Source organism: Amblyomma americanum, chromosome 4, assembly GCF_052857255.1.
Source record: "Amblyomma americanum isolate KBUSLIRL-KWMA chromosome 4, ASM5285725v1, whole genome shotgun sequence".
Taxonomy (NCBI): domain Eukaryota; kingdom Metazoa; phylum Arthropoda; class Arachnida; order Ixodida; family Ixodidae; genus Amblyomma; species Amblyomma americanum.
Genome location: NC_135500.1, coordinates 67211186 through 67237198, shown reverse-complemented (window position 1 = coordinate 67237198; position 26013 = coordinate 67211186). Strand labels below are relative to the sequence as shown.

At 46.8% G+C, this 26013-nt stretch overlaps 1 protein-coding gene across 2 annotated transcripts in view; it reads left to right on the top strand.

Annotated features, from left to right (window-relative positions):
• Nucleotides 1–3968: 3968 nt before the first annotated feature.
• The window catches only part of LOC144128018 (uncharacterized), a 72906-nt gene continuing 50861 nt past the window's right edge, over nucleotides 3969–26013 (top strand). The window contains exons 1-4 of one of the 2 annotated variants that reach the window (XM_077661070.1): nucleotides 3969–4133; nucleotides 6388–6517; nucleotides 13427–13550; nucleotides 20717–20803. In XM_077661070.1, coding sequence (XP_077517196.1) covers nucleotides 6404–6517; nucleotides 13427–13550; nucleotides 20717–20803 — 325 coding nt within the window. In that variant the 5' untranslated portion in view covers nucleotides 3969–4133; nucleotides 6388–6403. Of the gene's footprint in view, nucleotides 4134–4284; nucleotides 4393–6387; nucleotides 6518–13426; nucleotides 13551–20716; nucleotides 20804–26013 lie in introns of those variants that run through there. The other variant, XM_077661069.1, reaches the window with a different exon arrangement.

The window sequence follows — 26013 nt, the reverse complement described above, 5'->3', positions numbered from 1 at the left end:
CACGCCTTGTCAGTAATTGAAGCATGTGAATAAATGAGTAACAACTTCGTTGGCCGTATAGAAAAACCGTGTTACAAAGCAGTTTTCTTTAAGGCCATACCCAGCCACCACATTGTTTCCTCTTAGCAACCTACTCATCTTTGAGGTAAGTGCTTGCCGTGTGTCGCATCACAGTCTGAAGTGTTGCTGCAGAACCGCATATTGCCTTCCTGTTTATGCCATTGCAGCAGAAAATGCTCCACAAAGCTAAAGAAAAAAAAAAATTCGCCAACATACTGCTTTGAGACAACTGCTAAACGGGTGCTGAAGCCCACTGAACATTGTAATTGAGGCCCTTTGAATTGAATGTTCTTTGTAGGTATTTTACAAAGGCAAGATAACAGTCCTAGCAGTGCTACTGGGATTGCTACTCGCTGCAAACGAGGCGGATTCTGTAGCACTGGGCTCTTGCTGGCAGTTTTTGAAATTCACATTACCCAAAACTGCACTGTAAAAGAGCATAAAGAAAACGATGTCTTCCTTCGTAATTCATGCCATGCAACGACACGGAAATCATCACATGGCCAGTTTATCCATTGCCTTCAGGTTCAAGACATCTGCCAGTTTCTATATGGTAGCTTGAGACTGTCGCACTGGAAAATTACATTTACCTTGAAGGCACTTTTTGAGCAGGAATTGGGCTTACCCTGGTTTTCGTGATTTATGTTTTGGGTGCACAAACTGGGTAATAATCAGGCTTTAACTGCTAACAAGAGGCCCTAAATATTTGCTAAATTTGATTTATAGTCTTACTGTTGTAACCTGTCTTTCCTCAAGCAGAATGGTGGCTGAGTGAATTCGCATCACCTGCTAATGTCAGATTATTTTTTTCTTTTCTCAGCTGCTGAGGGCCATTATTGCCAGAGGGGTATGTAAGGTGTGTACTGTAGACAGAGAAATCGCTTAATTCAAACCGACGGTATTTACAAACTGGCACTTCGCTCCCGTCAAAATCGTGCATTTCAGTGCGACAAAGCTGCTGGTAATATAAGCATACGCAACGGCCGTACAGCTTACCTGTCCTGACCGATGAAGCATGGCAATGCAGCGCGCTGCATGTGGCCATCGTGGAGAACCACTAGTCTACTACCCCTGTCACACGGTGCTTTCGAAGTGCAGTTTCTCTTCCCAACTGCGCTCCTGTTCCTGCCACGACGTGGGACCAGTTTGTTACCGTATGCGGGGCCTATCGAGTGGAATCTATGAGGCGCTGCTGACAGTGCTGGTGAGCGGTCGCATCAGAATGAAAAGACCCGTACCAACCTCTGTGGTCGGGCTCTCTTTATTCGGAACTCCGTAAAGAACTATTTTTCTGACCCCTTACCCTTTGTTTCTAATCAGCATAGTTTGAACAAATTTTCAGTCACTTAATAGTTTGAAGTATCGAGGCGCCGAATGCCTGACCATTGGCACGTGGCCACGTACATACTTCCCATCCAAGGCGCGCGCACAATTTGTCCCTAAACGTAATGGCCCTTGCATATATTGTCTTCATGTTCAAAAGACTTGTCGCAAATCTCGGAAGTTTATTATAGCGACAAATTTATATATAAGACTGCTCAAAGGGAGCACGGCTACAAAACCACCGCCGCACGCCGCTCTTAATTCAGTTCCAATAGATTGACCGAAAGTTTGAGCTATAAAAGCGAGCACGAAACAACGAGAATTCACTGTGCGAGTGTGTGTTTGAGGACGGATCGCGCATAAAAGGTTTTACCACTAAACGCACTGATAATAGTGCTTCCATGAGGCACGGCGAAACGGTGATATCAATATAAGATGGAATTCCGCATCTGGCGCTTCCAGCCCTCGCAATGAAAAGAGGTAGGATTAATTTTCCCTTTCCAAAACAAACATCTAATATAACCCGCTGTTACGTTCGCAGTTGCTGCGTTTTTCCCGGTACGTTTTTTTTTTTCATATGAGCCAGGTAGTCCAGCTGCCACAGAAGCACCTACAACTGAAACTCTGCCTATATCTGTTACATAATGCAATTGTTGCATAATTCCCTTGTCGTACGTCGCGAAAGTCATCTCACGATGGTAGTTTACACCGTCCCGGAATTCGTTCAATGCGCGCGTAATGGCGACGCCGGCCAGAAAAAGCGATACTATACACGTACTCTATATAGGCACTTGTTCGTCGCTGCGTCTGTCGTCGCTGCGTTCGGCGACGTCTGCAAGCACCCAGGCCAACATACTTACAGACCATGTGATTTTTGTGCGCCTGTTGGCACAGTTACATCGACGCTGCGACGCTAGTGCAAACGATAGCACAAAAACGAAACTATGCCGCGGCAGATGGCACAAACAGCGCAGTACGAAATGCGCTTGCGTGGGTTCGCTCCGACCATTTTGTTTCTGGCATCCGCTTTATTCTTGTCGCCTGCACCTTAAAATACAGAATTTCTAGATTCCAATATAGCGATGATTCTATGGGATTTTTAATGCGGCCACCGCGATAGCAGCGAAGAAGCGCGCGCTTACCGCATCTTCGCACGCTCCAGGCATGCTCCCTCTTCATTGCTAAATACCTTCCACAAACAGCTGCTCAGGCTAACCGAGACTCATCGCAGTGCGTTTCTGAAGGGCGGTATTTGCTTATGTCAGCTTTGTTCCCCTTTCCCTTATATGTCGTGTTCATTCTACTTGGTCGCCATTGGATGTGCCATACTGGGCACATCCACTGTGCCCAGTATGTCCCACAAATCCTCTTGAATAACGTTACCGCAGGCTCGCCTGATATCCAGAAATGCTAGCCATAGGGGCCTGTGTTCCTTTTCAGCAATCTCTATATAATGCGTCAATGAAAACAGATTGTCGATAGCTCAAACCTCCTCTGTTTCCGGAACCCATTGTGTAGCTCCCCTAGCACCCTCTCGTTCTCCACCCAAGCCTGCAGTCTGTATTTTATAATCTGCATCACCACCCTATAAACCACACACCTCACTGTTATGGGACGGTATTTGCTTACGTCAGCTTTGTCCCCCTTTCGACTATATATCATGTTCATTATACTTGATCGCCATTCATCCACTATCATTTTGTTCACCACCTCTATTAATGTTTGCTTAGATTTCGGTCCTAGCTTCTTTATTAACACAATCTGAATACCATCTGGTCCTGTCGACGGTCGACGTGCCACTAGCAGCCTTCTCCTGTCGTAACGCGAGCGCATGGTTGCGCTCTCTGGAGGGCCACTGCGTCCGACACGGCCGCGCATCGAAGCGAAGTGGCAGATGACGCAAAGCGCCACGCCCAGGTCCGACTTCTGCGCCACTCGACTGCGATGAGTGGCCGTGTCGGACGCAGTGGCCCTCCAGAGAGTGCAGCCACGCACTCGCGTGTTCAGGGTGGACGTATGGGACCGCTGCTCGCTTCGACCGACGGATGCCTCGGGGACTGCACTACCACCGTGCCTGGTCGTATTTCTGACCATTGCCACAGGTTGTAAAGAATTCACATTACTAACTTCAGGACGAAAGCTCGGAACGGAGGAGCGCACATATGGCCACTCGAACAGCCCATAAATTACGCGAAATGAAGGCGTATTTTCATACGGTCAATTACGACAAGATTTTCCTGAGAAAGCTTCGAAAAGACTTTCATTTTTCTGGAGCGCCTTCGAAGGCACAGGCACTACACAAGTGCGAGCACACAAATCACACAAGTGCGAGCACACAAACCACACAAGCGTCCTTTCACAACGAATGTACCACACCACACGTCCAGAGCATCCAGAGGCCGACCAAACAAGCAAGTGATGCAAAACACCCGCGCCCGCACGACCGCGATCCACAAATCACAAATAACGCCAAGCCACGGGTGAAAATAACGCTTTCGTTATTACGACCAGGTCGGAATAACGATTTGGCTTGGCTTTCCGTTATTTTCACGTCGAACTAACGCCGGCCGTATTTTCTAGTCCGACGCTGCTCGTGCCGAAAGTCAGCACTTCACACGAGCCAGCACAAGCCTAGCAGCACTAGCAGCCAGGGTAAAGTGTACTCTAGCCAGGGCGCGAGGTGGAAATTTGGTAGGTGTGAGTGGTCTGTGCAAGCTGGTGGCGTCTTGCAGTGGAAAGTCGCTGTCACCGTAAGTGGTAGCTCCCGTTTTTATTTTTTCCGCTTCTTGTCGCTTGTCACGTTGGCAGTGCCCCATTTCAGCGGTCGGAATTGGTGCTGGTGATGGAACGCTTTTTGCCGCTCTGCCAGTGAAGTAATTCTACGTCACTAAGGATTGAATGACCCTTTTTAGGATTCTGTACTGCCGCGTTTTAGGCTTGTTGGTTGGCTACTTGGGTAATGAAGAATAGCGGAAGATGAAAACACGTCTTCCTCTGCTTGTCTGGCAGGTACTCCTGCGTTTGTTCTAGTGCGCTGTTATTCGTTAGCGAAAAGCCTTATTGAGAGCTCCGATGACCCTTTTATAGCTTGCATTGAACCGTGAGAGGTGGCAGGGCTGACAGAACTTGCTTTCCGTTGCGCGGTATGTCTGTTCTCGCGTGCATGGTCTCTCGCAACCACGACGCGCATTGAACGCGTCTGTTTAGCTCGCTCTAGACCCGAAGCATGCACGACCATCGCGGAATGACTCGTCAGGTTCGCGCTGCGCGGCGTGTCCGATTCTAGAGTCGTGACAGGCCAGCATAGCGCCCTCAGCGGGCAAACGTCGATGGCATCTCTGTGTGGTTCACTAGTTTCGGGCTAGTAGGCATTTATTTCTACTGGACTACTTGTGGCAGTTCTTACATTTATAGGGTATACTATTATTTACTCGTTCCTAAAAAGTGCCCGCCTATCATGTGTCGCACATTGTGCAGAATTTTCACCTGGTGATGTCACTTGGGTGTGTCATGATTTGTTTCAAAAACCGATTCCACACTAAAGTGTGACTTCAGACTCAGCAGGAGCGGGCGTTCATTGTTGTATCGTAGGTGCACCACATTGGGTTACAGAAATGGTGAACCATGCCAACACTAGTCGTTGTCCATCTTTGACTCCAAATGAGCCATAGCAAATGTCTTATGATTCAGTGTTCTTGTGCTAAGCTTGCCACGCTTGTTCTCGTTGCTGGTAAACACCAGAACAATTTGCAATTTAGAATGTGTTTAGCACGCCTGTATGCGGTATAATTATGCGGCTTGTTTGGTGCTACAAAATTATTATAAGCACTTTGCGTGCAGAAGAATAAGTGGTTGTGTAATGATTGGCATTACTGTTCACGCTTTCTAATGTTTTTGTTGCCCAATTCATGTCTCTGCCGCTGATGCTGCGGTAACAAATTATTTTATCTGGTGCACATGATTCAGCTTTTTCACTCCTGTTTATCTGCATGGTGCACTGCCTTGTGCTGCTGATGAGGTTAGTTTGTTTTCTGGAATCTAGCTGACTTGAGGTTGTTTCATTGAACTTGTGGTTTATTTGAGCAAATTGCTTCCACTGCCTCAGCATCTCGTGTATCCCTCTTATTTTTGGTCTTGCTGCAGTGTGAATCAATATTTAACTTTCCTCTGACATACAGGCTACCTCCGACCATTCTTTCATTTGTAAAATATGTAATGAGTTAGATGACTATGTGTTAAAGATTATTTCTTCTTCCCATTATTCAGGCAGCTATAAATTCTAGCTATCATTCCTCATCACATTTAGCAAGTGCGTGATAATGCTGTCGTTAGCATAGTAGTGCTTTCAGCTTCCTACAAAAATGTCAGACTTAAACTAAATTTACAACTGCATGAAGTCACTGGCCAGAGCGACTACATTCCTTAGGGTTTGTTGTGTATACATTGTCATGTTTTAAGCTCTTTTCATGAGCAGTGTAAGCGTAAGTAGGCGTAAGCGTTTCACATTTGCACCTGCTCTTGATGACGAGATGAACTACAATTTCTTTTTTTCGAGCAAGCTTGTTGAAGTGATCGAGTATTGGAACTGATGTGTGTGTCGATCATGAAAAAAGGTGCACAAATGTCTTTTTTGTCAAAGCATTCTGAAGCTACAGTTAGTTTGAATTAAGCCTCCACGGTGGCTCAGTGGTTGTGGCACTCTGCAGCTGGCCCGAAAGACGTGGATTCGATCCCAGCTGCGGTGGTCGCATTTCGATGGAGGCAAAATGCTAGAGGCCCATGTACTGTGCGATGTCAGTGCTTGCTAAAGAACCCCAGGTGGTTGAAATTATCTTGAGCCCTTCACTATGGCTTCCCTCATAGGCAGAGTTGCTTTGGGACATTAAGCCCTATAAACCAAACTACACCAGTCAGTTTGAATTGCACCATGCTTTGTGGCTGCTTTACTAGCCATCATGTGCTTCCACTGGAGTCTGAAGTAGAGTGCGCTATATCTGTTTGCAGTGTGCTACGCGAAACCATGGCATTATACAGGGAGCGGCGTCGGCGTGAGTTTCTAGTTACCTGCCCATTCAATCCAGCACACCAAGTTAAAAACGGAAGATTCCAGATACACATCATGAAGTGCGAAAAGGTGAGTGCTGACTTTAATTAGCTGCATTATATACACCCGGCATCGAAAGTTCATGGAATAAGATGCCAGAAAAAAATTATCTCGCACTGAACATTCGCCCTGAAATAGGAGGGACATTGCAGTCGTGTCTACATTCCAAAGTGTGGCTATCAAGTCTCAGTTCTGATGGTCTTGTTGTTCATGCAGGATTGTTCAGCTTTTGTGGAGAACATATGTTCAAAACAGTTCTCGAACAAGGTTCTGTAGAGCCCTCAAGTTTCTTGGGGTTACTGTTCGGTTACCCGAGTACATAAATCCACGTGTACCTAAATGCTTACCTCTCGTTTGACCACTTCATCTTGGGACTAATCGCACTTATTGCAGGCTGTTTCACTATACAGCCTGCCAGTATTAATTGAATTTCGGCACGTATTGTGGACTGTTCAGTCTGTATGGTACATGCACCTGAGGCAGGAAGGGGTGGATGCCAATGCACACATGGTTCCTCACCACCTTTTGAAGGCTGTTTGGATCCCCCTAGGCTTTGAGTTTTAATGCTACCAAGTGTTGCAAGGCAGTTTCATCGAATTCTCCACACATATCTTAATTTTCAACTGTCTTGAGTGGTAGAGGTGCTGTAGTGTCGCTATTAAGAAATTTACCTCAATACTTGTCCAAATTATAGCACCAGAGCGTGGATATGGCTGTATTTAAATTTTCACTCTTTTCTTACCTTACAAGAGTTATTTGCTGTGAAGACGGGCAGCTAGTCATTACAGAAGGGTACTCTTTCAGTCCTGGCGCTAGTTTCCGTACCTCCCGAGAACTTGAACTTTATTCTCTGCACATAGATTTAAAAATGCTTTAACAAACAAGCACGTAATGTGCCATGTTTAATCATCAGTTGACAAAGTTACAATTGCAGCAGTAAAAAATTACACTTTACAGCCCATTAACATTTGGTGTCGGGCGTGCACTTCCGAATTCACTGTGATAGCACCGTTGTATACTGCTTTTCAAGGTCGTTGCAGCTTTCACTGGCAGCCAGAGCAGTCACTTGCTGCTGAGGCAAAAACCGTGGCACCGCACAACTTCGGTCATGTCTACAGTGAGAGCCAATAAGAAGAGATATACTGTATATTGCCAATTATAAGTTAACGTTTTTCTTGAAAATTAACCTTCCAAGGGGGGGGGGGGGGGGGGTTGACTTCTAATCCGAGTCTACCTATACGCGTACCCGTAAAGTGAGCCTATGTGTTGGGTCCTCGGTGTAAGAATGTATTCAGGCGATGACACTGCGCCCGGCAGCACGACCAGATTTTGTTCGCTGCTCCTCATGCTTCTCTCGAACATAAACAGATGGTGCCACACTATGGGGGCCTCTCTGGTCGCTGAGCTGTGGTGGTCATAATGCAGGTGTTGCACAATCGTTCGGTGCCACGGCGTGTACGTGCGCTTGTTAAGCACGGCAAGTCATAGAAGATTTAAATCTGCAGTTGACACCAAATAATTTTGGCGACTGCGTGCTTTACTTGCTGAACTACATGAATGGGTGGAACAGCAGCAACGACGCTGCCCTGCGATCCTTCAGAGCTCGTTATCGAAATGCGTTCACTGCAAAGTTTTTTCGTTCATCCGCACAAATAATGCTGAGAGCATAGTTAACTCTACCAACTCTTAAATATAAAAGGTTGGCCGCAGCACGCATGCTCCAAGATTTGAGCCAAAGTGCCTATGCGTACGTTGAGACATTGCTTGAGCAGTGTAATGCACCAATGGTGTGAGATGATGCCCGCCGTGCAGAAAACATGGTCAACTTCGGCCAACTGAAGTTTTTTAATGTGCAGTGAAACCTGAACGGCGGTACCGCATTTCGCCTGCATCAGAAATATTGCCTCTGTAGTCAAGAATAGAACCTGCGCTTTTGTGCTGCGTCGCAGAACACCCGCAGCGCTGTACCAACGAGCACAGGGGCCGGAAGAAAACCAAGTGTGCATTTGTGACTTTTTAATGGCTAGTGCAGTGGACTTCCAGCTATGGGACACAAAAATGGTTAATTGAAATTCCCCTGGCATTGCTTTTGCCAAGCTTATTTTTTACGCCAACACTGTGGATGATGAGCTGTTGTCGCCCTCAAGGAAAAACTAGCCTGTACACGCAGAGGTAAAATACTTATGAGACTCCAAACTGCAATTGGCGGATGTCATTTTAAAATAATTGCAGTTAGTGTGGTAAAGCAACTTGTTGACCTCAATAATGTTGGGCTACAAAATTCTCCATCGAGTGTTCTAGGGCCCGGAAAATTATGCAGCTGGATATTTGTTATAAATCCTACCGGCATGCCTTCTGCCTTTTATACCATCGTGTTTTGTTGCACCCAAATGTACAGCGGGTGGAAACCGGCCACGATATCGCCGACCGAAATTTTTACGCTGCCATGTCATGTACAGGTAACGCTGAGCTCCTATACATCATTTTACCAGGGCGCTGCCATCTTGCGTACTCAGTGCAGTCTATGATCTATGCAATATCATCGCCATGTTGGATTGTGCGATTGCGCAGTTGTCGATTGGCCTGTGGGTCAATGGCTGCTGTTTTCTTTCTGTAGTACTTTAATTTCGGTGCTGCAATGCACATGATGCGAAGAATTATTGCTTGAGGTTGACTCAAGCTCGCTGAGACGACATGTGCGGAGCTTTGGGTAGCAACGAAGCTGCGAAAGCTCGTCGAATCGTAACAGTGTGCTGGCTGCGCCTATGATAAGTATTGGAGGTTAGGGACGACTCATTATAAAGGCGTTTGTCTTGAATGGCTTTCTAGATCATTATATTCCGATTTTACGCAGCGCGAAGAAAAAGCGTGACAGGAGTGCAGTGCCTTTATTCGCTCTGCACTGGATCTTCTGTTTCTGATTGAATGTGTGCGAGCGGAAGCTTGCGCTGACTCTTCGTACTCCCACCCTCACTGCATACGTCCTGCTATTTATACTTACTCTTCACAATTTGCTTTTTTGTTTCACACCATTCATAAATGTGGCTGGATCGATCACGCCGATCCATTGCTGGCGACACTGTTCACACGCCCATTTCGTTGCTCTATCGGCCGTTAAGCAATACCGCGATCTTAGGATTGAATACTTGCGGAAAAAAACTCACTGTGAAAAGTTCCATACAAACGCGACGGGCACATTTATTGTGGCTTCGCTGTGTTGCGTTAACGAGTTTAGCCTGGAAAAAATCGAGTCCAGATTAGACTACTGTGTTATCAAAGTACTTTTCAGTGTTCATCGACCTGCCTGTGCTGCTTGCCTTATGTCGTTTTTTTATTATTTTTTATTTTACAATACTGCCACTCTCACCCAAGAGCCTAGCAGAAGGGCATGAACAATGATTTCTTGTTCGCTTACAAGTATACGTTTGAGTGACACAAATAACGGAGAAACAATACAATTTATCAAAATTAAAGCGATAAGGTAATACAAAAATACAATAGAAAGCAACGTAGAATATAATGAACAACAGCGGTGCACGCCATAGACATAAGCAATAACGGGAAATTTAAAGAAGCAGCCGCGTTTCAACTCTACTTATTGAGCGTGCTACTTAAAACAGAATTGGGAACAAACATTAGAAGATCTTAATAATCTTTTGTGATAAGCTCTAACTGTGAAATGAACCTGGATAATAAATTTCTCATTTTTAATGATGAGCTAAGTCCATTTCATTCCCTGATTACGCGAGGAAAAAATGAGTGCCTGAATGTGTCGTTAGAGAATGAATACTCAGTTAGCATATGCTCGTGTTGATGCTATGTTTTTCTAGCTTGCGAATATGAAATGTACTGCGTGGTATCCATTTTATACTGACGATGCAGAAGTTAAGAAATGAACTTAAGTCGAGCTTGTTTTGCTCTCGTCGATAGTGTGTGCAGGCCTGAACAGGCTAAGAGACGTGAAAGTGAGTCAGTAGGACAGTATTTGCTGTGAATGAACCTTGTGGCTTTTCTTTTTACGCCTTCAAGTTTAGCTATGTTAGTTGCTGTGTAAGGAAACCAAACTGTGTTAGAGTTTCTAAAATAGGTCTCACAAATGTTTTGTACGCCAGAAGCTTAATATTCATTGGAGCGAGCTTTAGGCGTCTTTTTAGATAAAGTAGCTTTCGCAGTGCAGTTGTTGTAATATTAGTTATATGCGTTTCTTATTTGAGGTTGACCTGTTTGTCTGTCATCATCATCATCGTCTGCTTTCGACAAAGGATTTTTCTTCTCTCACTGCCTCCCTGCGCATTTGTGCCGTCTTATTATTTTGAAACCTAGTAATGAACAATGGAAATATGACATTTCTTCAAATCCTAGAGGTGAATATTTTGTTTGTGCGCATGCCAGGCGTAAGACTTTCTGCCATCTTTGCTAGGCAATGGATGAACGATGAAGATGAATACTCACAACATAGACAAATGACAAGACTATTACATCCTTGAAGTAAAATAACTGACTCATCTTGCTCAACAGGTTAATTGTATAGCCAAGCCGCCCGTAGCTGCCGTTCCCTAGTGGCAAAATTCATGAACTAGAAGGTGCGCGCTGGAGCAGTGCCAAATGTGCAGGTCTGTAGTTCAGTAGGTCTTGGTCTGATAACAAAAATTGATCCATGTGCAAAGATGTTGGAAGATTATATCAAGTCGATGAGTGGGATCCAGAGTTCATGCATTAAAATAAGTTTTGCTTTCTCTGTGACATGAACATGACCATGCCGCGGCGCTAGAGCAGCCTCGATCTCCCACACAACAGCAGCAAGGTTCCAACCCCCTCTTGCCTCTACCGCGAATGGTGTTCTTCATGTGTCGCACACTCGTGTGTCATGTGCATGTGGCGCTCATATCCCCAGTCTGCATAGGCTCATTGACCAACATTTTTTTAATGTCACTTTCATAGCTGGTGGCACAGATTCAGGTTCATTGTTGTTATGCACCGCAATAATGGAAATGCCTGAAGACGTGGTGAAATGTTTTGCCTGAACCTGAAATCCCTGCTTTTCAGCTCAGAATTTCTTGAGTATTGTCGAAACGTCGCATTGAACGTTGTAAGAAATGTCGCTGCTGTTGTGTATGGACCTGGAGTAGCTCACAGGGCTTTTGCCTCTGAGGGCATACAGTGCTATGCATAGTCATTTTTCATGCTGTTATTTAGCAACAGTGAGCAGCACGGTCCTGGAGCACCTGGGTTGAAATTCTTTAGTGCTCAGTCTGACCTCACTTTGCTATGCATTGCGCTAGTGAAAACTGTCTCCCTGTAGTGCTTTTTATCTCTTGAAAGAAAAAGGATGTACATTAGCCGACCAATTTTTTCAGACTTCAATAATTCTGACTTAGTGGTATTTCAGACTTTGCTGAGGAACCGTCGTGCACCTCATAGGAGCATCTAAATTTTCACTACCAGTATTTCAGACCTTGTGGAGTCCAGAAGTTGGATTTTTCAGGCTAAAATAGGTGCCAACAATACTATGAAGATCGTTTCTCAACCAAAAGTTTGTTATTTCGGCCATATATAGAAGCAAGCAGGCATCACTGTCACAACAAACTTGTTCTCCGCTGCCTTGAAAGGCGCCCTCTTGAACGGAGTCAGCGGGTACTGATGGAGCAAATTCGACAGGCTGACTTCTGTAGGCTTGGCTATTCTCTTGTAATCGTTGCCATTCCAGATAATGGCACACTCTGTGTTGGCATGGAGATGGCCTGTAAAGAGTGCACGACAGCATTTAAAATGGGAGAGCGGGGCAACTGCAGCGTCCACTGCAACTTGGGTGATGCCACCCTTGGTGTGGGGCAGCAGATGCGAGAGGGGCGGAGGTGCATTTGGAGGCGCGTGTTTCTGATCGCGTTTGCCCGTTGGTTACCTGTCGGTCTTCGTGAGCATTACTGCCCATACAAACTAACTGTTCTTGCTTCGCGCGGCATGTGCATTCGCTCACAGCATGACTTGGTGCCTCGCATTGCAGTCTGGTATCGTGATGTAAGGTGCTGTGGACATGACGAAAGCATGTCTATGGTTCATATACAGTCTAATGTCTCTTGCAAACGGAACATGGGAAGTTGCGAATATTGCGATTTTGAAAGCCGCTTTCTTGCTGACGTTATATATTTTTTTAAGTTAATGGATTTTTCGGGCTGTTTCATTATTCAGACTATTTTCCGGGCCCCTCCAAATCCGAAAAATGTGTCGGCGACTGCGTTCTGAACTTTGGTACTTTTATTGTGAAAGCACTATTCCAGTGGGTAAACCCAGAGCAAGATCTTGCAATGTTTATGGGTTTGCAAAGATCTTGCAGTGTTTGTGGGTTTATGCCTAGGGAAATAAATAAAAATAAATGAAATATCCCCGACTGGGGCTCAAACCCACGGCGGCGCAAACAGATAAGCTTCGCTGGCCACTGCATGAGAGAACTAGCCTATCGCTGCAGCCAAACACTCCTTATGTTAAAGTGCAGCACACTCGCATTATGCATTGCGCATCGTCGTCTTTATCAGCTTCCATGTGCGGCACGAAGACGCATAGAATTCTGTCTTCATCGTTGTCATTATTGTTCATGCAATTCTGCTTTCGCATGTTTATAGAGTTTAGGCAAAAATTCTGTCATTTTTTTAAACCAGCGCACCTTAGAGGGTCTCTGGTGATGGGGTCTTCAGCTTTCGAGCTGTGGTGGCTCAATTGTTATGGTGCTCGGCTGCTGACCCTAAAGACGCAAGTTCGATCCTTGCCACAGCGGTCTCATTTCGATGCAGGCGGAATGCTAGAGGCCTGTGTACTGTGCGATGTCTGCGCATGCTAAAGGACTTGAGGTGGTAGAAATTATCCAGAGCTGTCCACTTACACCCCTTAAACCAGTAAACGTTTTTCGGCCATTGACACTCTGGTCCTTATTTCTTTCTGTAGGCACATCCTGAGATGGACATGAAACACTGCCCATTTTCTGCGGAGCATGTAGTACATGCCAGCGACCTGATGCACCACATCTTCACTTGCCCTTTGAGAACTACTGTGGGGCGCTTCCTCACTGGTATGAACGCTTCTTTGCGCATTTTTCAACATTTTTTTCTTGGATTAGCCATCATGGCAGAGAAACAATATCGTGCCATACTGACAAGCTCTGCTGTCCCTCACATGTGGCAGTGCCAGAATTGTCTTGATGTTTTAGTAGCACGGCATGTAGACCATTTCAGTGGTGCTGCTAGGGGATGCACAGTATGGTCTACTGTTAAAGGGAACATGGGATCGCGTGTCGTTAGCTTTCCGCAAGGCATTCCTGCGGAAAGCCAGAAAGAATGTCGCGCTGATTATGGACCGGAGTTTTTTTCGGAATTCTGTCCCCTTGCATTTATCTCATTTTTTCACACCCACAATGCATCAATTACCTCTTCTCGCTGCTGAATGGGCTTTTTCCATTCTGTGGTGTTTCATGCGAAATAAGCAACATTTTCTCTGGGCTAGATTATCCACGCGTGAGTGCCTTGGTTCATATGGCACTCAACATGTACTGTACACTATGAGAGGCATATGAACCAAGGTACTCACACGTGAATAATCTAGTCCGGAAAAAATGTTGCTTATATTGCACGAAACGCGACCACAGAATGGAAAAATTAATTCAGCAGCAAGAAGAGGCAATTGATGCGAGGTGGGTGTGGAAAATGAGATCCATGCAACGGGACAGAATGCCAAAAAGAACTCCGGTCCATAATCAGCGCAGCATTCTTTCTGGCTTTCCACAGCAGCGCCTTGCGGAAAGCCAACGACACGCAATCGCATGTTCTCTTCAACAGTGGACCATACTGTACTTCTGTCTGCTACTGACAGTACCGTATCAAGATTGCAGGCCACACACATGTTAAAAACCTCTGTTAACAAAGAAAAAAGGAGCCCGACAAGAAAACTGAAAAGTTGGGATGCTGTAAAACTGTTATTTTCTGTCTGCTCCAACTTATTGCACACTGCAGTGTTCTGAATGTGGAGAATAGCAACCTGTTCCTCAAAGGCAACTGAATTCAGAGTATAGCACTTTAAAAAACTGCATTTTTCTAAGATGAGCTTGTACGAAACTCCTCGAGAAGAAAAGGATAATTTCCTTGTTTTTTCCCCTCTCCAGGCTTTTCTTCACCTACCCTATCACTTTTGTTTCTGCCAGCTGCAGATCAGCTATCTAGTGAACATGTGGCAGGTTTTGAAGCTGGCACCCATCCCTCTCCTCACTTTTTATTTCGGTATTTATGTTCAGTGAAACTGTTACTGCAGTCAAACGTTGTTATTGCAGGCTGGTAAAAAATTGTAAAATTGTTCAATATATGTGAAATTCGTAATATAAAATTTCTTTGAAAACTTGTGCAGGAGAAGTGCAATACAGTCAGTGAAAATTTTCCAGAGTTTTAGCCAATTTCAAAGCTGCTTACAGTGACTGCGGAGGCTGCAAAACAGCCTGGGAAACTTCCCGCTACGTTGGTTTCTACGCAAAATCATTAAAGTGGTGTTGTGTGAAAAATGGGACCACAGAACAGAAGTTATTGCCATTTTCACCGCCTTCATGACAGTTGGTGTGAGCACGTGATGGCTACTAGAAGGTTATACAACCAACCATACCGCCTACTTTGGGGCATTATTGATGGGTGCAAGAGGTGCAAACGGGCACCAATCAAGTGGCTCATGCTTGCGGTCACGCCGCTTGATCTTGTAAGCGCGAGATAGTGAAACATGGCACGAATGCTTGCCACACCGCCACCAGTCACTCATATAATGAGTCTCTGTCCGCCATCTGAAAGGGGTCAACTTGGCGCTTTGCAGCAGACGCTGCCTGTCATCCGAGTGGGGTCAACTTGGCGCTTTGCAGTTTGACATATCTATTTTATGGAAAACCGCGTTCGCTGTATAAAGTAAGAATTGCATGTATTTGTTAAAAATTTTTTGGGGACATTTCGATATCACCCACAATTTGTAAATTCATGTTTGTTATATCGAGGTTTGACTCTATTACTACATGTTTTGGGTGACATTTGTGCAGAACTTCACAATTCTTTTAAGATAAACTTGCGTCTTCTTGAGTGTTGTGGGTGCCTTTTCACCTTTTGTTTTACAAACCACACAGTTCTTGCCATTGCAGGGACATCTTTAGGAAGCAGATTAATCTTGTGGCACTGCTCTGCTGGCGAATGCTCTATACTTTCCAGCCAGATACAGGGATTTTGACCAATCAGGGCCAAGGAAGACAACAAATAGTCCCTCAAATATTTGGGCAGTGTTGAGACTACAGTAGACCCCCTTGAAGGGACCAGAAAGTTTATCTTATCAAAAGTTCGTCCTAACAGGAGTGCCCTTGGAAATCACTCTTAAGCATGCTGTGCATATGTTACTTGAATAGATGTCCTCTCAGTGATAGAATAATTGCGAATTGAACATACATGAAATGGGCGCGTTATTCTCTTGAAAACAGCATTGGTGTAGATTTATTTTTTCACTTTTTCACTCTCTTCTCTCTCTTGTAGCAACTATTTTTTTCCTGATTTGATTTTTGAGGCACTGAGCATTGTGAAGGTGTCCTGCTGGGCGTGCCCCTCTCTTATCTCGTTTCTACCACAGCATAGCTGTTAACTCTACGGGCAGGCGTGCCATGCAAAATTTGGCTCCCAACTTGTTCTGATTCTGTGGCAGGCATTGGGGCTGCGGCCACTCCTCAGATAGTTAACAGGTCGCAAACACAACGAAAATTTAAACTTTATCTTGCATTTACAAACTTGTAAAAACGCGGTGGTGCCACAGTCGTGCAGCGCGGTTGTAACAACGAATGAGTCACTAGTCCCCTGACATGGAACTCCGGGAGAGGGAGCACTTAAGAGGGAGAAAGAAAAAGAACGCAGGCGAGAGTGAAGGCGCACGGGGAGAAGGAAGAAACAGAGCGATGAAGAGAGGAGTCCAGTGTTCGGAGATGAAGCCGGCGCTTGGGCGGGAAATTCGAAACTGAACTCAGGACAGCACACTCCCCGTCTGGTTATACATATAACCACTATATGATGTTTTCAGCCCTCACGCGAAATAAGCAGGACAGAGAAGCGTCGTTCTCACTCCCCGTGTTGCCATCTTGATCTCGACCTTCCGCACCTTGCCGTCCGCACTCGCGATAGCGTTCACAATGAGTCCCATAGGCCACTCGTTGTGATGAACTTGGTTGTCTCTCAGGAGAACGAGGTCACCTGCCTTGAGACTTCGAGTTGGGCCCTGCCACTTACGACGACTCTGCAGGGTGGTAAGGAACTCGTATCGCTAGCGGCACCAAAAGGCGTCGGCCAGCCACTGAACCTGCCGCCACTGTCGCCGATATATATCTTTGTCATTTAAGACTGGTGCCACTGTGTTGCTGCCGACCTTCTGGGTCAGAAGCGTTGCAGGAGTTAGCACTTCCCAGCACTCAGGGTCCGTTGAGACAGGAACTAGGGGACGCGAATTTATGATCCCTGAGACTTCTGCCAAGAGGGTTACCATGACTTCGTGAGTAAGGCGACGAGAGGTACTCTCAAGAAGCATGGAGTCCAGAATTCGCCGTGTGATTCCTATCATTCTTTCCCACACTCCTCTCGTGAGAAGCATGAGGGGGATTGAATACCCAAGTGCATTCGTGGTCTGACAGGAATATTCCTAGCTTCTCGTGGTCTGGGCCACTGGTGCTCACTTTTAGTTCGGAGCATGCTTCAACAAAATTTGTCCTACAATCAGACCTCAGTTGTTTTGCCGGGCCCCTTATGGCAAAGAATCTCCGGAGCGCATTAATAAAACTTGGGGTATCCATGCTCTCGATTACTTCGATATGAACAGCGCGCATACTCATGCAAGTTAAGAGCACGTCCCATCATTTGCTGTTGGCCTCACCGCCTCTGGTGCGACGAGACGCGACTTGCCACAGGCCATATACATCTAATCCGACATAAGTGAAAGGTGGCTCGGTGCTTAGTCTTTCTGCGGGCAGGTCTGCCATCTTCTGCTGTAGCTGCCTTTCTCTGAGCTTACAACATGTAACACAGCTGTGTATGTATGAGGCGATGCTACGCTTAGCTCCGACGATCCAGAACCCAGCTGCCCTGACTGCTCCCTCAGTGAAATGGCGTCCTTGATGTTTGACCTGTTCGTGATAATGCCGCACAATCAGGGTGGTGACATGGTGTCGCCCTGGCATGATGATGGGCTTCTGCTCTTGCTGGTCGAAATGGTTGGCCCTGCCTAGTCGGCCACCAATTCCCAAAAGACCGTCGGAATCAACCCATGGATCCAGTCTCCACAGAGGGCTTGACTTCGGTAGTCGCTTTCCTCATTGCAAGCTTTTCAACTCCACTGGAAAGGCTTCCTTCTGGACAGATAGAATAATGACTGCCTTTGCTCGGGCTACGCGCTCTGTAGAAGGGCGCAGTTGGTGAGCTGAGCTGTTATGCGGGGAGTTTGACACCTTTTCGGAAGTGCCCTGAATTTTGTCCACCAGCCGTATAAGCATTGCAACTGCGCGAGTCAGCCTAATCCGACTTGAGAAGCGCTCGAACCGCTTGCTGCCGAGTTTTTTTACGTCTACACTGGTTGCGAGAACATTTGCCTGGGGCCGCACCTCCGTGTCGGAACCCGCATCGACCAAGTCGAACTTGCCCTTCAATACCTGCAAGCAGTGATCTTGACCATACAGAAAGTCTGGGCCTGTTAGCCAGGTCGATCCTGCCATTTGGGCTGCTGGCACAGACCTGGTTCCGAGATCTGCTGGGTTCATGTCAGAAGGAACATAGTGCCGTTGCTCTGGCCATGTCGAGCTCCTGATGCGTTCCACCCTGTTACTTACATACTCAAAAAACCTTTGCGTCTCATTATGTATATAGCTAGGACGACTTTGCTGTCAGTATAGAAGTTTACAGCATCAAGTTCCATATCTATTTCACGACTGATAAGCTCTACTAGCTCCACTGCGAACACAGCACCGCACAGTTCAAGCCTTGGGATGATGTGTTCCGGATGCGGTGCTAGCTTAGCCTTTCCTATGATGAACCCGACATGACACGCACCATCTGGATATGTCACTCTGAGGTATGCCACTGCAGCCACAGGTTTGGCTGATGCATCAGAGAATATGTGCAGTTCCTTGCACTCTGTAGTGAGTGAGGCAGGGGCATAGGTGCGAGGTATGTCCAGCTGCTCGAGTACTTGCAAGGAGCCTTTCCACGTCTCCCAGGCGGCTCTCTTGTCGTCAGGAAGTGGGCAGTCCCAGTCGCATGCCTCAGCGACTAGCACTCGGAGGAGGGACTTCCCTCGAATGATGACTGGAGCAACAAACCCAAGTGGATCGTACAGACTATTCACCACTGACAAGACAACATGCCGAGTGAATGGCTTTTCTTGGATTGGAGTCATAAATGTGAAGACATCCTTCTTCAGATTCCAAGAAACTCCCAGACTGCGTTGGATTGGCTGTGAGCCATTACACAAGTCAAGATCCTTCAAATCCTTGGCACGGTCTTCTTCTGGAAATGCTTCCAACACTGTAGGGGAGTTAGAGGCTATCTTGTGGAGCTTAAGGTTTGATGCGGCCAACATCTGTTGAGTGCGGCGTATTAGGCTGATGGCGTCCTTGTCTTTGGAGAGAGACTTCAACCCATCGTCGACATAGAAATCCCTCTCGATGAACTGCCTGACGTCGCTGCCAAATTCTTCCTCTCCTTCTCGTGCTGTTTGCCGCAGCACTTAAGAGGGAGAAAGAACGCAGGCGAGAGTGAAGGCGCACGGGGAGAAGGAAGAAACAGAGCGAAGAAGAGAGGAGTCCAGTGTTCGGAGATGAAGCCGGCGCCTGGGCGGGAAAATTTAAACTGAACTCGGGACAGCACACAACTGTTTAAGTCAAAAGTCAACGAACGGGTGCACTCCTTGCTTACACATCTTCTCGCACGCTGGAGGCACCGCATGGCACGAGATGCACGCACAATACAGAGATCGGGCGCAGAGATCGGGCATCGCTGCGCCGTGCGAAGGTGCCTTGCTTTCCCCGGTTGGGCAAGAAAGCTTCCCCGCTAGAAACCCACACTTCGGATGGTGGCAGCAGCCACTTGTCAGTGCGCCCATACTGCCCGCGTCTCCACAAGGCAGCTTCCTCGCACACTTGCGCGGCGTTGCCCAGGAGCTATCTTGTCGGAGCATGGTTTCTTCCTTGGCAGTGTTAAAATATTTCTCTCCTTCGGTTGCTAGAGCCTCGCAGAAGCCCCGCGAGCGCCGTTGCACAGGGTTGCCGGTTTTCACGGTCGCTGCTAAAGTGTGTCTTAAATGAAGCACACACGAAACATCTTTTCTTATGCAGATTTTTTTTACATTGACCTCTATCGGGAGCCGACCAAGTGGTCTCATACTGTTCACCTTATCCGAGAATTTGTCTGAACCGAGTTCGTCTTAATAGGTGTCTATTGGATTTTGTAAAGAATTATTACATTTGGTGAAAAGGTAGTTCAGGGCTGTGTTTTGAAAGTACAGCTTTTACTGGTTGAATTAGTAGTGGTTAAATTTCTGGTAAATCACTAGTCAAATTCACTAGTTAAATTTGCAGAAAAAGTGCACAAACACAGTATGGCTGAGGCTTGCTGCAAAGTGGTGCGCATCCATTCGTAAACATGGCGTCCGCTGGATCAGCTGAATCAACCAGTGCCCAGCAGCAGCTGGGCACTGGTGTTCTTTCCTTCCTGGGGATGGAGGCGTGGGGTGAGCGGCACGGAGGAACACGTATTGCAGCACATGCCATTTGGATTGGCTCAGATCGCCGCAGTCTATGGTGTTACAAACAACTTGAGGTGAAGTAAAGTGCTCGAAGGTGTGGTCGCTAGTACACGTTTGTATCATCTGTAGTGGGGTGAGAGAATGTTCGGAGCATCTGAATTTGTGCACATTGTACAATGTGCACCGCCGCCTGGGAATTCTACAAATTTTTCATCCGTGATTGTATCACTGAGATTCTGCTGTTTTCACATGCAAATTTTGGCTGCTTGGAACTTTCATGCATTGCTTTTGTTCATGAACATCGCAGTCTGTGAATGCTTCACTGCCTGTTATACTGCTGAGTTTCTGCGTAGTGAGCAGAATAAGCACTTGGAGGGTGAGCAGTGTTTTGCTTGCTTCCTTTGAGGTAAAATGGCAGCTTGCATATAACGTGGTGTGCTTTCCACTTTCCAGCTTCCGAGCGAGATGGTCCGTCGGGGGACACCACCATGCCGCCACCGACCTACTTTGAGAACTACCAGGAAGAAAACTGGGACGAAGGTGAGGACTGCAAATTTGCTGCTTGAGCTGAAGCTGCAGGTTCACACAGCTCCATTTGTTTCTTGCCTCACAGCATGTCTACCTTCGTCTCCTGTCGCTTACTGTGCAGTGGTTCTTTTTCTTCGTTTTTGAACTAAATTAGTTCAGACAGAATGCAGGCACAGTCTTTGTGCCTGGCGTGTAAAGGTAATAAAAATCTATCGTTTGTAGTTGTTGGTGGTAAGTAATTTGTTTTCGTTAATAAGGGAGTATAGCCACCAACTTTTTGGTTGCTCATTTTCTTCTATGCAATGATGCATAAGTGTTGCTTGTTGGGCGAGTTGGTGATCCATGAAAATAGAGCAGCGCGTAACAAAACAGGACACAAAGGAGAGACACGGAACGACACGAGCGCTAACTCATGTATTTATACGTAGCGACAGCAAGAAATAAACAGTTGATAGTTAGCGCTCGTGTCGTTCCGTGTCTCTCCTTTGTGTCCTGTTTTGTTACGCGCTGCTCTATTTTCATGATGCATAAGGTGCCTAACTTTTGGCGGTCAAAATTTTGAAGTTCTGCAGTTGCAGAATGAAAAATTCATGAAGTTCTGTGGGAAGCATAAGACATGAGAGAAACATACAAATTTACTTTTCAAACACATGCCTTGCAAGTTTTGCAGAGGTCTCTCTTCTAAGACTGAAGATGGCTGAAGCATCAAGTAATGTTTTGTGTTATATCTTCAAAGAATGGCGCTTGATTGATACAGCATCCACAAACAGCTGAATGTTTTCGCTGCTTCAACAAAGTTGTGTGAGATTGACAAATATCTGAGAGCAGTTGAAGAGACTACAAATTTGCATTCCAGCCCAAAAGGACGTTTTGAAATTTGTATTCACTTTTTGTCTTTCTTGGAAGGATATGTTGCGAGGGCTGTTTCATTGGATTTCAGTTCTTGAGCAGTTTTCAGGTGCACCTTCCACTCAGAAGCTATAGTCGAATAGAACCTAAGCCTGCAATGAAGTTCTGCCTATATTCACAACTGCCGCACAGAATTCCTCCACTACAAAAAGTGGTCAGTTGTTGAAACTTTTCTTGTTCCCTGCACACGAAACTGATCACAAGAAGAAAAATAAGCTCCAGAATTTTTTATATCTGGCTTGTTTAGTAGTCAAACAATAGAAAGTTCATTTTGTTTACTGTTGCGGTTGGCTAGTGGAGTAACACAGGACGCTGCAGACCATAATCTAGCGTTCCAACTGCTGGTTTTTTAAGTTGTATCCAACTATGGGGCTGGCGATTCTTGACCAAAGACCAGGCACACTTGCAAACTCCGCCCTTTTTTTTCGTGGTATAAACCTGATGTACGGCTGATTCAAACACCTCATACTTTTGAAGAATTTCCAGGTACAGTCGCCTCCCGATAATTTGAAGCCGCTTGGAATTGGAATTTTCGGTTAATTAGAAGTGAAGAGCTGGTCTCGTGAGTTTGGCATGTAACCCTATGGAAGAAATTGCTCGATAATTCGAAGTCCTCATCCAGTAATTTTGTTTAATTGGAAGTTGATTTTCAGCTGGGATCCTCGAGATAACCGTCATTCTTTGGCAGAATGTGCAATTCTTCAAGTGCTACAATAGCTCCGTACTCCGCGTTGGTGTCATCGGCATCGCAGCCGTCCGCAGCGCCGCCATTCTTGGAGTGGCGTGATTATTCATTGCTGCAACTGCTGTGGTCTCCGTGATCAGCTCCGGCGAGAGGCAAGCGGCTGCCGTGCGTGGCCGGAGCTGATCGCGAAGGGCACGCAGGTGTCATAGGTGCTAGCAGCGCTGAATACTGGCAGTGGTGAGATTTTGCGAGATTAGGCTTGCAGCGTGCGCAGGGTATGTCGAGGCGTGTGTTGATTGACCACCTTTGTTGCATTGTGTGGGCAGCTCGTTGGCTAGGTTGTTCCGCGGGTAATCCTACTCTTCGGAATTGACTGTATGTAGTCGCACCGTTGATAGCCATGGCAAACCACGGCTCTTATCGCATGCTCGACCTGGCAACAAAAGTCGAGGTATTGAAGGAAGTTGAGAAGGGAGGTGCCGCCAAACAAGACATTGCGCGGAAGTACGGAATCAAACTGAACACGCTCTCAAACTTCATCAAGAACAAGCGCACAATAATGGATGCATTTGAAAACAAGTTCAAGACGTCGCGGAAGCGAATGCGCACCGCTGCTTACCTAGAGTTGGAGAAGGCTCTGCTGATTTGGATTAGGGAGGCCCGGAGCAACAAACTTCCTCTCAGCGGAGACATCGTTGCGATAAAAGCCTTAATGCTTGCAGCAATGTTGGGGATCGATGACTTCGTTTCGTCAGATGGATGGCTGATGCGCTTCAAGCATCGCCATGACCTTGCTTTTAAGAGCGTGTGTGGTGAACAAGCGTCCGTTAACCAGGAAACATGCGCCATGTGGAAGGACGAAAAGCTGTGTGAATATCTCAGTGAATACAAGCCAGAAGACATCTTCAATGCAGATGAGACTGCACTCTTCGTTGGCTTCTACCAGAGAAGACCTTGACATTCAAGGATGACGACTGTGCTGGAGGCAAACGCAGCAAGGAGAGGGTGTCGGTGCTGATCGCGGCTAACATAACTGGCACGGAACGATGTTGCTTACTTGTGATCGGGAAAGCCGCCAAGCCGAGATGTTTTAAATGTGTAAAGACGCTGCCTGTGGACTATGAGTCGAACAAGAAAGCGTGGATGATGACCGAAATCTTCAAGAGCTGGATAACCAAATTGGACCGCAAGTTTGCTTCCTCGAACCGTAAGGTGTTGTTCCTTGTGGATCACTGCAGTGCTCGCATGGATGTGCCAGCCTTGAGTGCAATACGCCTCGCATTTTTGCCTGCGAACACATCTGTTTTGCAGCCAATGGACCAAGGCATCATCAAAAATGTTGAGGTCCTATACAGGCGGCACCTCCTTGAGCGCATGATTTTGTGTATGGACAACTCCACAAAATACGAGGTGAGCCTGCTCAGTGCTATCCACATGATAGCGCGAGCATGGGATCGTGTGAAGCAAAAACCATCGCAAACTGCATCAGGGCTTGCGGTTTTGTGGCAGCTTCTTCGGAGGATGCCTCTGCAATTTCATCGGAGGAAGCGTCAACAAGCGAGCTTGACGGCACTGATTTTGGTGACGCTCTCGGGGACGTCAATTTTGAAGATTACGTCGCCGTAGAGAAGGCGGTCGAAACGTGCAGTGCACTGATGGATAACGAGATTGTGGAGATTATTCGGCCCCAGGAAGCGATCCAGGAAAGCGACAATGACGTTGAAGACGAGCCGCAACCTAAGGCTGCCGATGCAGCTGCGGGCCTTGCTCTCGTGAAGTGCTTCTTTGCCACTGAAGTTGACGCGGAAGAAGCGTTCCGCCACATCTACAGCCTGCAGAACTTGCTTTCAGCAGCGCGATTCGGCAAGAAGAAGCAGAAGATTGCCGACTATTTTTCTTAGAGAAAATACTCGATCTCGCTACTAATAAAGTGCTGTTTTTTTGTTTTTTGCTTAATTGGAAGTTAGTTTAATTAGAAGTTTTTTTGCGGTCCCCGTGAACTTCGTATTAACGTGAGTCGACTGTATCTGATTCCTCACCATCGCCCTGCACACACCTTCACCACCCCGAAGCTGGCGCTCACCACCAACCAACCCACCTCCACCCAGCGAAAGCTTCTCTCATCGCCACCCTCCAGAAGGCCCTACCCGTCCACCCTTCCACCCTCCAGGAGGTCTCTGCACACGCCTTCACCGTCTAGAAGCTGCCAATGACCACCAAACCAACCTACCCACACCCTATTGAATCTACGCCAACCACCTACAGTCAAAACTCGATTTAACTAAACCCGATTTAACGAAAATCTCGATTTAACGAAGGTATCCCAATTCCCCCTCAGACGCCCATAGGGTTCAATGCTTTGACTAACCCGAAATAACGAAACCGATTCCGTGATCTGTCCCGATTTAACGAACCTTTTTTCGAGAAATAAAGGGGAAAAAGTGTTAATTTTTGGTCTTTTGTAGACAGCACCCCAAAATTTATTTATTGCGAGTCAGCGGTAACAGCGCGGAGCATCTTCATCCCGTCGCTTTTTTCAAACTGCGCGGCGCAAAACGAGTTTTAATTTTGAGTCGAGCTCACGAGATGGCGCCAGCAGTAAAAAAGTTTCGTGCCACATTTCATAGATGGCGCTGTTGCAGTTCGCGTGTTTTTTTTTGTGTGTGTTTGTGTGTTGTGCTCTGTGTTCGCTCTTGTGAGGATTTCCCCGTGCCTTTGAACGCACGTCTTTGTCAAGCTCAGCTTGTTAGGCCTCCATCAGTCTAGCCTTGCTATCGTGAACGCGGACGTGGTGTGTGCGAGCAAGCGCGCCGCTAACCCTCCTGACTAGCAGATGGAGCCCTGCAAGAAACGAAAAAGGCTTACCCTGGACGAGAAAGCGGACATAATTCGTGCTGTGACAAGTGGACAGAAGAAATGTGACGTGGCTGCATCACATGGCATTCCAGCGAGTACTCTCTCCACAATATTGAAAGGGAAAGATGACATCCTCCGCGCCACTTCGTCGGGGAATCTCTCGCGCAAAAAAACGCTGAAGACCACTCCTCAAAGCAAAATGGAAGAGGCCCTCTTCGCCTGGTTTATGGATTTGCGGGCGAAGAATAGTACTATTCCCGTGAGTGGAGACCTGCTCCAACAAAAGCTCGCTCTTTCGCGTGCTTGCTGGGCGACAACGAGTTCAAGGCAAGTCCCGGCTGGCTGTCGCGCTTCAAAGAACGACACGGCATCGTCGGGAAAGTGCTTAGCGGTGAAGCGAGCAGCGTAAGCATGGCTGTAGTCGGCGACTGGCAGTCTGAAAACGTGCCCGACATTCTGGGAAAATATGCCCCCAGCGACGTCTACAACGCCGACGAGAGCGGTCTATTCTACCAAATGCTGCCTAAAAAAACACTCGCCCTGAAGGGGCAGGCGTGCCACGGCGGCAAACACAGCAAACAAAGGCTGACTCTTTTGCTGTGCGTCAACATGGACGGCACCGACAAACGAGACCCGCTTGTCATCGGAAAGAGTGCGAGGCCGCGCTGTTTTAAAGGCACCAAAAAGCTTCCTGTGAAGTACGTTGCCAATTCAAAGGCGTGGATGTCGCGTGCCATTTTCGCTACATGGCTGAAGGAATTTGACAGCGACA